General features: G+C 33.3%; 1 protein-coding gene across 16 annotated transcripts in view; it reads left to right on the top strand.

Annotated features, from left to right (window-relative positions):
* The window catches only part of BAZ2B (bromodomain adjacent to zinc finger domain 2B), a 177,669-nt gene extending 169,342 nt beyond the window's left edge, over window positions 1–8,327 (top strand). For 10 of the 16 annotated variants that reach the window (XM_079131732.1, XM_079131740.1, XM_079131744.1 and 7 more), the window contains 3 exons: window positions 3,133–3,398; window positions 3,864–4,007; window positions 7,598–8,326. In XM_079131732.1, the coding sequence (XP_078987858.1) occupies window positions 3,133–3,398; window positions 3,864–4,007; window positions 7,598–7,745 (558 nt within the window). In that variant the 3' untranslated portion in view covers window positions 7,746–8,326. Of the gene's footprint in view, window positions 1–3,132; window positions 3,399–3,863; window positions 4,008–7,597 lie in introns of all 16 variants that reach the window. The other 6 variants (XM_079131733.1, XM_079131731.1, XM_079131739.1 and 3 more) reach the window with 3 other exon arrangements.
* The last annotated feature ends 3,119 nt before the right edge of the window (window positions 8,328–11,446 follow it).

The raw sequence follows: 11,446 nt of genomic DNA, 5'->3' as shown, positions 1-11,446 counted from the left end.
GGTATAAACCTAAAAGTAGAATCGTTAGGTCATATGGTAGTAAGTATCTGTGTTTTAAGTCATTTTCCATGTGAAATAGAAACCTGTGAATTCTCATACCAATTAAAAGCAATATGATAAAATAGAAAGAAATGAGTTGGAAATTAAAAGGTAAAGGAGTAAGAAATTAAATGGATCAGCATATATTCGAGTTCAGATTTTTTTGCTAGGTGTTCTCTACCCCAGTAACTGTTCCCCAAGTTTAAGCTATTGACTGCTGCCTCTCCAAAAACTGGAGTCCAAACTTCCATTTCTCTACTGCCTTCTTTCTTTCCAGTTCACTCCCTCTAGTTCTCCTGTAATCCTTTGATCTCACTAGGACCTTCAATGTATTTATCTTAAGACTTTTTCACTATCTATGCCTTCATGTTCTCTCTTTCCACCTAATCTGACTTACGTCAGTATTCCATTATCATAATCCACATATTTCATTATTATAATCATTGAATATACTGTTTGGTCCTTTGCCTCTCTCTCTCACTTGATGAAATAAACTATCATTTTGGTTGTCCAACTCTGTCTTTTTTAGCACCTATCAGCTCTTAAGAATAATGCTAATATGAACATTCACACACTTTGCATGAAAACATGAGCAAATGTGGCTATGGAAAGTGTTCTGCCCTTTAAATTCAAAGCGCTAATCAGGCCTTTAATAATGTCTGATGATTTATCTCCAGTTTTGTTCCTTCCATTCATACTGAGATAATGACCTTATTCTTATTCCACTGAGAAAATGGAATCCTTTAGAAGAAAACCACATCTATCATCCTTCAGCATGGGGGCTCACATCCTTACCTTCTCTCCTGTTGCCTTGAGCTTCTGGTGCTCCTAACTAAGCTGGTCCCCTTACTCATGTCTCAGGGCCCATCCCTCTGACCTTCTTAAGAACATTACTCCAGCAGTTCTCCCTTCTCTGCACCATCAGTTTCTCCTCCACCTGGTTCATCTCACCATCCTACTGACATGCTACTTTTTCTCTCATCTTAAGAAGAACTCTCTTCTGATTTCACTTCTCCCATGATCCACGTCTCCTATCTTTTTCATTCCCTTTACCCAGAAAAATTCTTGGAAAGTTTTCTGTTCTGGTTCCCCCCAATTTCTACACTTGATCTTAGCCAATTGGCCAAGGAGCAATGCCCCAATTTCTAACCCCAGTTCACTCTTGAACTTATTCTAGTCACCTCCACAGTTTCTCCAAAATTGCTCTTATCATGACCACAAAGATTTATACGTTGCTCAGTCTAGTGAGCAATGTATAAATCTAGTTTAGCTCTTAGCTTATTTGACCAGTCAGTTACATGTTAATAGAGTTGAACAGTCCATCCTTGAAACACTTTTTTTTCACTAAGCTTCTCAGATTCCATACACACCTGGTTTTCTTCCTCCTTTTGTTCTTTCTCTACCTTTGCTGATTTTTTCTCACTTCCTTGATCTGATCTCAACTTTGGGGTTATCTTTGAAATCATATCTGCTTTATAGGAATTTGGGAGGATAAAATAAGATCATGAATAAGAAAGTATTTTATAAATGTAGAGTTTTTTATAATAAAACTTTATTATTATATTTAGACCATGTTTTACAAGGGGTCCTGAATGGCATCTTATTCAATAATAGTTATTTTGACTTTTCGTTACTTGATCATTTTGTCATGTATAGTTAAATGTAGTTCAACAGTAATCCTCACTGTTTGTATATAAATTACTTTTAGCTTCAGAACTGCCAAGTTATAGAAAATTTATCTAATATTTTATGTATTACTAACAGATAAATGTTTTTAAGTCTTGGTGGTATCACTTAGTAAGCTATTGGATGATTTTTTTTCAATAAATTTTCTTAGATTTCTGGCTATCATTCAGAGTGAACTTGAGGCATATTATCCAAATCTTGGTATAAATGCAGCTTTCTAGCCTTTTGCTTTTTTGTTCTTGTTTTTGTCTTTCAAATGCAGTGACCTAGACATTATGTTTCTTAGAACAACAAAAAATATTCCAAACATTTATTTTTGATGTGTGAGGAAAAGTTAATTTAAAAAAAATCTTTCCATTTAATTCATAATTAAGTACAAATATTTATATATTTCTTACCCTCAAATGGTTATTTCTGCCTACATCATGGTTAAATATTTTTATGCTTTCTATGTATTTATTTATGTATGTATAAATGTGATCACAGGATCATGGAATCAAAGGACATGTGTATTCATATACGTATATACACTCACAAATGCACACATACAGACTCATGTACTGGAAGTTTCAAACTATAGTGCCTACAAAAGCCAAGTAAATAGCAGAAGAGTTTATTGGACCCTTAGTGGGCACTTTGGCAGTCATGTCCCCATTTAAATATGATAATCATCACTCATCTCCCACCATTTTTTATCATGTAGAAATGTGAGCCCAGTCTTACAGGATCTTCTCATAATTTGACAGAAGTCAAGATTATGGATTTTTATGCATATCCTCCCAAATATTAATGTTGAAAAATCAGAATTTTATAAGCATTCTATGAGCCAAATAGCATATGCTGTGGACTATTTCACCTTGAGTCATCATTTCACAACTTCTGCTATATAAATATACAAATAAAAAAGATATGCACCTTTGAACACTTAATTTGATAGATTTTGCCTAAGACCTATTGAAGTTCCTCTTTGAATTTGGGCTCTAGCAAGAAAGGAAAGGAAGGAACCTCTATCTAAGAACAGTTGTATTATGCTCTAAAGAGTCCTTTTTCCAGCTTTAATCTTTCTCTACTACTGGTGATAAGTTCTTTTTTTTTTTAATATTTTTCAGTTGTAAATGGACACAATATCTTTTCATGTGCAAACCCAGTGCCTCACACATGTGAGACAATTACTCTATCACTGAGCTACATACAGTCCCAGCCCTGGTAATAAATTCTATAGCACCAAAGATGGATCAGCATCTTCAAGCTTTAAGAATTCTTCAGATACATAGGCTTTTCAGCTTTTTAATAAAGTTTTACCTTACATTATGGGAGAAATTGACAGCTCTCTTTTGAAAATAATAGATTTTTTTTAAATAAATAATAGTTTTTTTTAATACCACATTTACTTTTTTAAAATTCTAGGCAAGTGGTCAAACTGTAAAAATCAAAAAACTTAATGTTAAAGGAAAAAAGACTAATGAGTCGAAGAAAGGCAAGAAAGTAACTTTAACAGGAGACACTGAAGATGAAGACTCTGCATCAACAAGTAGTTCTCTAAAAAGAGGAAACAAAGACCTCAAAAAAAGAAAAATGGAAGAAAACACTTCTATTAACTTATCAAAACAAGAAAGTTTTTCTTCTGTTAAGAAACCTAAAAGAGATGATTCTAAGGACCTAGCTCTTTGCAGGTATTATTTCAATTCTCATGTATTTTATAACATCCCATTTTATTTGTTTAGAAACATTTTTACCACACTGAAGATTACTTTCTAAAATTTTGTAAACAGAAAAATATATAGTATAAGTGTAAGCATATATTATCTTTTTAAATATATTTGCAATGAGTTATTACTTGAAAGATAACAGAAAGAGACTGGGTATAGGGGCACACCCTTGTAATCCCAGTGGCTTGCGAGGCTGAGGCAGGAGGATTACAAGTCCAAAGCCAGCCTCATCAGCTTAGTGAGGTCCTAAGCAACTCAGCAAGACCCTGTCTCTAAATAAAATAGAAAAAAAGGCAGGGATGTGGCTCAGTGGTTAAGTGTGTTAAATCCATGGTACCAAAACAAACAAACAAAAAGAAAAGAAAGATAATTTTTAATATAAACATAAATCTAAAGTACAGATACTGATTGTAAATATTATTTCTTTAGTATGATCCTGACTGAAATGGAAACTCATGAGGATGCTTGGCCTTTCCTACTTCCTGTAAACTTGAAACTTGTACCTGGTTATAAGAAAGTTATTAAGAAACCTATGGATTTTTCCACAATTAGAGAGAAACTGAGTAATGGACAGTAAGTAAATCATTTCAATTCAATAAATATTTATCAAATGCCCTAGTGAGTCAAAGACATTTTAATTAATAACAAAGATACAGGTCCCACCTAGGGTATGTGTATGTGTGTTGGACTAGAGTAGTTAGGTATGGTAAACAAGTCAATTAAGATTATTTAAGGAGTTAAAAGCAGCATGATGAACCTGTTTTTGACATTTGGAGAGCACCAAATGCTCTAGGGGGGTAAGGAAGGTATCAAGGAACCTCTCAAAGGAAGTAACATATAAACTAGAGCTTGTATTGGACATCAGTAGAATATTATCACCACTTCATGTGGATTTAACAAATTATATTTCATATTCTTGCCATACAGAAATAAATCACCACTGGAAATTCTAAAAAATTAAAAGTGTTATAATTGGTTGGAGAATATTGAAAATCCATTTATTAGATGTAAAAGAAAATCTTCTCTTTTCTTCCATGTTCTGCTTGCAGTCTCTCCCCCAATAAAGTGACTTCCTAGCCACAGTTAATGATCTTTGTTAGGCCATCTCAAAATTGTGCCAGAGATTGACCACTGTCAGTGTAATTTGAATAGTTCAGAACCGTGTTCCACTTTGGAGCTACAAAAATGAGATGTTCACTTGCAGAACAAAGGCATTCCATGTAAGCATGACCAGGATCCCCAGAGCTGTATTCTTTTCCCTATTTTTCCCTTGCTTTCTATATTCCTACATACCAGCTTAGCTTAATGTGGACTATGCCCATTACTTCAGGTAAAGTCAGAAAAATTATGTAGAAATAAGGAAATACACATTGAAAGAATAACTGTACTATATATTTCAATTATATTATTTGTTGTTATACCATATGTTGTTTAGTTTTTCCATAACATTCTTCTGGTGAATATCACTATGCTTGTTGATTTATATTCCATTTAGAAAAATTGAGTAGAATTTAAAACATTCAGTGTCCCCTCTCACATTAAGTGATTGCTGAATTGAACAAATGACTGCAGTTTTTTATTTTGAGGACAGAATAACTGTTTTTCAAAGAATTATATTTACTTTGTTTTTTACCTTTTAAAAAATTACCGAAGGGAAATTCCCAAACATAGGAAACATTGAAAACCATTAAATTTATTGGTTTTAAGATGAACCAAAAAGCAGAAACGTTGTCTAGAGATGACTTTTTTCTGTCTGCCAAAAAGTCAGATGTGGTAAGTGGTAGCACAGTGGAATTTATAACTAACACAGCCAGGTCAGAGATCTACACATGAAAACTTTACAAGTGTTTAACTCTTGATGCATGATCTTCCAATTCCTGAATGGAAGATCGGCCTAAAACTCAAAAACCCCCAAACAAATAGGTATAGAAATTGACACAAAATAACCAAAAAGCCTACAAAATCAGAGTTTGCTTTTGAGAATGAGTCCTGGTGAATGCAAGAAGTCCCTATAGAAGAAGAAGAAGAGGAAACAATTTATATAATCCTGTTTGTAATCACAGCTATGTGAGAGGTAAAATTCTGTGGATTCAGGCCTCTCCTAACTTCATATTGTTCAATTAAACCCAAAGTAATGAGTTGGAACCAAAAACCCAAACTATTTCAAAATTTTAGACTGTTCATAGAACACAAGGAAGGAAATATCTGCTTCAACAAATCTTTCTGGGTTCTGTCTGCTTTCCTATCCTTTTCTTTAAAAAAAGGCACAAATAGAGTATGTACTCTTTTTAACTAGGATCTTACCTGTAATTCTCTCCTGGATTTTGGTCTCCTTAACATTAATCATTAACCTTTTCTTACCATAAGAAAAAGTATTAAGGAGAGGAGTATTCCTCAAAGTAACTTTAAAATGTTGTATAAAATTAGTCCCACACATTGTATGATTCTGTTAGTATAAAATATCCAGAATAGGTAAATCTATAGAGACAGACTGGTACTTGCCAAGAATGGGGTGGGGGCGGAGAGCAACAGAAAATAACTGCTTAATGGTTTAAGGTTTCCTTCTGGAGTGATGATATTGTTTTGGAAATGGAAGTGATGGTAGCACAATGTCATGTCTATTAAATACTACTGAGTTATCCACTTCAAGATGACTAATTTTGTGTTATATAGACTTCTTTACCTCAATTTTTTTAAAAAGTAAATAATCCCAAGAAGAGGAAAATGAATGAAGTTACATAAGAGCTGACTTCAGTCTTCTTGAGCATATTAGAAAGAAATTTTGTCAGTATTGCACATATTAGAAAGAGGGAGTAAAAGTTCGTAAAAGATATTTTATGAAAGAAATAGAAAGCCACTTTTACATGACTTCAAGCTTTAGTGGCTCATAGGATATTTGTAATGGTTAAATTATTTTAGTATCCATTTGGTGTAGTTTATAATTCATAAAACATTTGAATTTCCAAAAGCCTTCTTCCAAAATGTGTTAAATTGGCCTGAGTTGGCTTGAAATGACCACTTTCTCACTAGTAAGTTTAGGCAGATACATTTACTTTACTGCTCTCCTCTCTGTATTCTTGCAGAGAAATAGAATTGAGCTTATCCCACCAGAAAAGCACTGAGGCCATAGAACCTCTTTTTTCTTTTTTTTATATATATACTTTTTTGTTTTTAGTTGTTGATGGACCCTTATTTTATTTATGTATTTTTATGTGGTGCTGAGGATCAAACCCACTGCCTCACACGTGCTAGGCAAAGGCTCTACCTCTGAGTTATAACCCCAGTCCCATAGTACCTCTTTCTTATGGAAGGCAGTTGCTCATTATATTATCTCTGGTAAAGAGAGAGCACATAGTTTTTTTTGCTTGTTTTGGTTCATCATATATATTCCACCTTACCTGTTTGGGCAAACATGGATAATAGTATGTTTTTTTCTTATACCTACACATCACAAAAAAGTTTAAGTTATAAATTAGACACTAAGAAATCAACAATAATAGAACAATTTTAACAACATACTATAATAGAAGTAGTTATGTTAATGTGCACTTTTTAATGTTTTAACATTTTTGACCATAGCTACTGAAACCACAGAAAGTGAAACTGTATGGTAGTGGGTGTGGGTGTGTGCCCTGGTGGTTCTGAGCAAAAGATCATATTTGAAGAGAGAAAAAGAGAAATGAGAAAGATTTAGCCCAGAGTAGCATATCCTAGAATTGTGCAGCATAAGAATCATTTACATAATTTTTCAACTGCAATTGAACACATTTGAATGTGGATAATAGAATATACAAGTGATACTGTTGGTCAAAAGGAATCAGTAACTAGTCAGGTAGAAGTCCTGTAACAGAATTGTGACACAGGTCAAACAGGAAGTGGGACATGGGGGGAATTGCCAGTTTATTGAAAAATATCTTGATCTTAAGAGAAATACATTTTTTTAATTTTTTTCATTAACATGTCTATAAATAAGTATAGTTCAGAACATATGACATTTTTAAGTGTTGTATTCATAAGAGGATATTATATATTTTTGTATCAATTTAAATACAGTTATCCTAATCTTTTTCCTTTCAGTTTTCTTCTTTTTTTTTTTTAACCACTTCATTTGCTTACAAAACAAAACCAATGAAACCAATCTCTAATTATGTGTTTTCTTACAGGTATCCAAACCTTGAAACCTTTGCTGTAGATGTCAGGCTTGTTTTTGACAACTGTGAAACATTTAATGAAGATGATTCTGATATAGGCAGAGCTGGCCACAGTATGAGGAAATATTTTGAAAAAAATGGACAGATACTTTCAAAGTGAGCTGAAGTAATAATACTCTATTTTTTTTTTCCTTTTAAACAAAGACAAATGAGACCAGCAATGTGAACTGTATTTACATAAACGTGCAAGGCACATACAAAAGACTTTTTTTTCCTTAAGATAAGTATCAGAAAGTATCAGAAGAAGATACATTTTAAAGCTTCACTCCTATGACGACCAAGACCCTTGGTTATTGGTTTGTGTGATTTATCAGCTAATTTAGGTAGAACAGGGAAGCACACCCAAAGAATTTTCAAAGGAAAGGGTGTTATAGTGCAATAGCAATTAAAATATATCAAATCGCACTGAATATTCAACACCAGAGCTCTAATGTGGGAAATGGTTCTCCTTTCCCTCTCAATAAATATCTATTTTTCATTTTTTTACTTTGTAGTTTATTTTTTAGTGAATGTATTTAATTTTATGAATTATTTATGATTAATCCACATCCAGAATCTTCGTTTTCTGTGAAAAGGAAGAACTAGAAAATTGCTTTAAATCTTGAAAATACAACAAGGAATGTTTAAAAATATAAAACAAAGCCAAGTTAAACTGTTTACACTGATGTGCTATAAAAGCACCAAAAAATAAACTTTACTGTAGAGTTACAAGTACATTTATATATATACAATATATATGTTGCTGCATCACTTGTGTAGTTAAATTGTATTTCAAGACAGTGAAAAAGATTGACATGTATATACTGTTCATTATTGTTTATATTAAGTCTTGTTTTAAATATGTATTATGTGTATATATTGTTTGCAGACATTATTGTTTATGCCTTAGAAGGACCGTAGCATTTTATTTTAGTCTGAAGGTGATGATAGCTGTACAGCTTGTACAGTAATTATCCTCTACCAACACTGGGCGTCTCCCTAATCTTGGTAGTGCCTGCCTTTGAAACAGGGTGTAGGGGATATTAGTTTTCCATTTTTCTATTTTGTTATATAATTTTAAGCCACCAGGGCCTAAATTAAAGTATAATCATTTGTATCCATGTGGAATAAATCGTGACAATTTCCTACACACACAGTATTTTGTCATAGAGACATTTCCCTCCCATTTGCCTTGCCTCAGAAATAAATTTAAAAGACATTTGTAACCACTGTGTTTTATCTACTGTGGTGTTGTGGTGGCCTGTTGGAGGCAAATAGAGCAGAATTTTTTTTTGTACTTATGTAAGAGTACTTGAAGTTTTATTTAAAATAAAATGTTGTGGAAAAGATAGCATTCTTTTTTTTAGGAGTGTTATTTTTCACTACGTGTGGCACGGATACAATAAAAAAATCTTTTACAAACTAGTTTTTTTTTTAGTTTTTATTAATGAACTTGAAATACGTTATTTTCAAAAAACCAGTGAATCTAAATTTTGATTTTTACAGTCCAAAGGAGGAGTATGCATGTGAAATGTGGTTCAGAGAGTGCTGGGCTGGGTGGGAAGTAGATAGGTGTACATAGAGTCTCTGAACTTCATAAAGCTATAAACCTTTTTGGACCTTGTTTTATTTCTTGTTTCACATTTCAATATGAAATACTAGGATATATTTTTAAAATCTTGTTCTGATATGAGAAATATCTCTATTGACACTGTCTTATTGATTCAGCTGTCAGTAAGAAAATCGATCATATAAACTAGGGTAATAAGCCATGAGATACAAATTCAATCATTCAAGAAATTACAGTCTGATGCCTTGCTGAGCCCTCTGCTGGACATCAGGGACTCATTGGTGACTTAAGACAGGCTCTGTCTTCTTGAAGTTTTCAGCCTTGTGAAGTAGACCTTAGGTAACATCCACTGCTTTTTTATTTCCTTGCAGTGCTGGGTATCACCTGTGAACATTAGGCAAGTGCTCTTCACTGAGCTACATCCCCAGCACAGCAATAGTCACCACTGCCATTTAATAGTGACAGGAAAATAGAAGTTTTGAAGAAAATATACCCTACTTTAAAATGCTTCAAAGTCAAGAGTAATTCCCAGAATTCCCAGATGGTTTGTGAAGACTAATATGAAAATCAGCTGTTTTTATATAAATATGTCTGTTTCAGTTAAGGCAATATTGCAGTGATGCCTTGAGGGGCTGGTGCTTAATCAAAAAATAACCATGTGGAAAAGAGAACAAGGTGGCACTGTGAATAAAGTATCTGGGTTTTGTTTTTTGTAGAACTTCAGGTACTATATGGGGTATTCTTCTTCATAAGGGGTTTTTGTTTGTTTTGCCTTATGGGTCATACATGCTTATGTTATTTATATTAGGTAATACATAAGAGGCTTGATAATAACATGTCTGGTGTTTGAAGGTCTTATAAATGAGAAAATGCTTGAACACATATATAAATAATTTTCTAAGAATAGTAATTTTCTTTTAAAAATAAATATCCCTGAGAAAAGGAAAGCTTGGTAAACACTGGCTACTCTGGATTGATACCTTCATTGTTGTAACTCAGGAGAGGTAACTGTTGAAGTAGTAGTGGATATCACCCCAAAAGCACTGTAGCTAGTTGACAGTTTTTACCATATGCCCATGGGTCACGTGTTGGGTCAATGACTCAGTGCTCTCATGGTGTCAAAGTTTGGGCTTATTATTCTCTTCGATTCTTTTTTTCACAAAACTTACATTTATTGAAAATAAACAAGAGATGGGAGAGGGCAGAAGAGAAAATTGGTCAGAAAAGTACAACATATAAGATTAAGAATTTTAAAATGTCTTATATTCTGCCCTAATGGCAACATACTAGCAACAAAATGGTCATATTGCTTTCTACCATAAACTGAAGGGTATTTGAAACCAATATTATTGTTCTCCAGTTTAAAAAAAAAAAATCCTAATCCTCTGCTACCACAAAATTGCAAGTATTAAGATAAATTAGGCTTTAACTAGAACCTTTTCAATTTTAATCCTAGATGTCCTGTGATTATTAAAAAAAAAAAATAGCTGACCTTCAAATTTGGATTTAGATTGAAGGTAACCAAGGATGACCAATCAATAATCTACTACTGTTAGACCCAGGAAGAAGGGAGAATCAGTATATAGCCGAGTTTATTAATATTGAGTGTGTTAGCAGCAGTGAAATTAAACAGGTGGAAATTGATAGGTCCATCTAAAACCTCAAATAATTACTATAAATGTGAAGGTGATATTTTTCTCGTTTCAACTCCAAACTAAAATTTGGTTACAATCTCTAATTTTTCTCAAATTTAGGAAGGATCTGATCTGTTTCGAATGTCTTGATGCATCCTCTGTGCTCCTCTTTCATCCCCTGTACTGCTGTCTTTTCGGGACATTCAAAATCCTTTCTTTCAGCCTTCTCTCATTAAACACGTTCTCAGCAAGAAAATCTGATATTTCATTTGCTTGTCGTTGTAAATTTAACTTGTAGGTGATTTCTCCCAAGATTATTTACATTTTAAATATCCTCTATTTAAAAAAATGGAAGAGATTTGTATTCTGTTAAAAGAATTTCATTCTAAGGAGATGAGAGGGAGTCGGGGCTGGCTCTGGTGACCAAAAGACAGATTTAGCTGTTCATTCCCAGACTAGTGGTGGAATGCAGCAAAGAAATTTTATTCTAGGTACAGCCACACTGGGAAGAAACAGGTCTTCTACATCTTCAGCCCTGTCTTCTGGGTACTGATAAGAGCTTCAAGATTATGTAGGGAAGAAACAAAAGGAGGGGAGGGTTGGGCATAGCAAGAGATA

This window comes from Sciurus vulgaris (genome assembly GCF_902686455.1).
Source record: "Sciurus vulgaris genome assembly, chromosome: 3".
Classification (NCBI taxonomy): domain Eukaryota; kingdom Metazoa; phylum Chordata; class Mammalia; order Rodentia; family Sciuridae; genus Sciurus; species Sciurus vulgaris.
The sequence above is the reverse complement of the archived record's forward strand: the minus strand, read 5'-3'. Positions and strand labels throughout refer to the sequence as shown.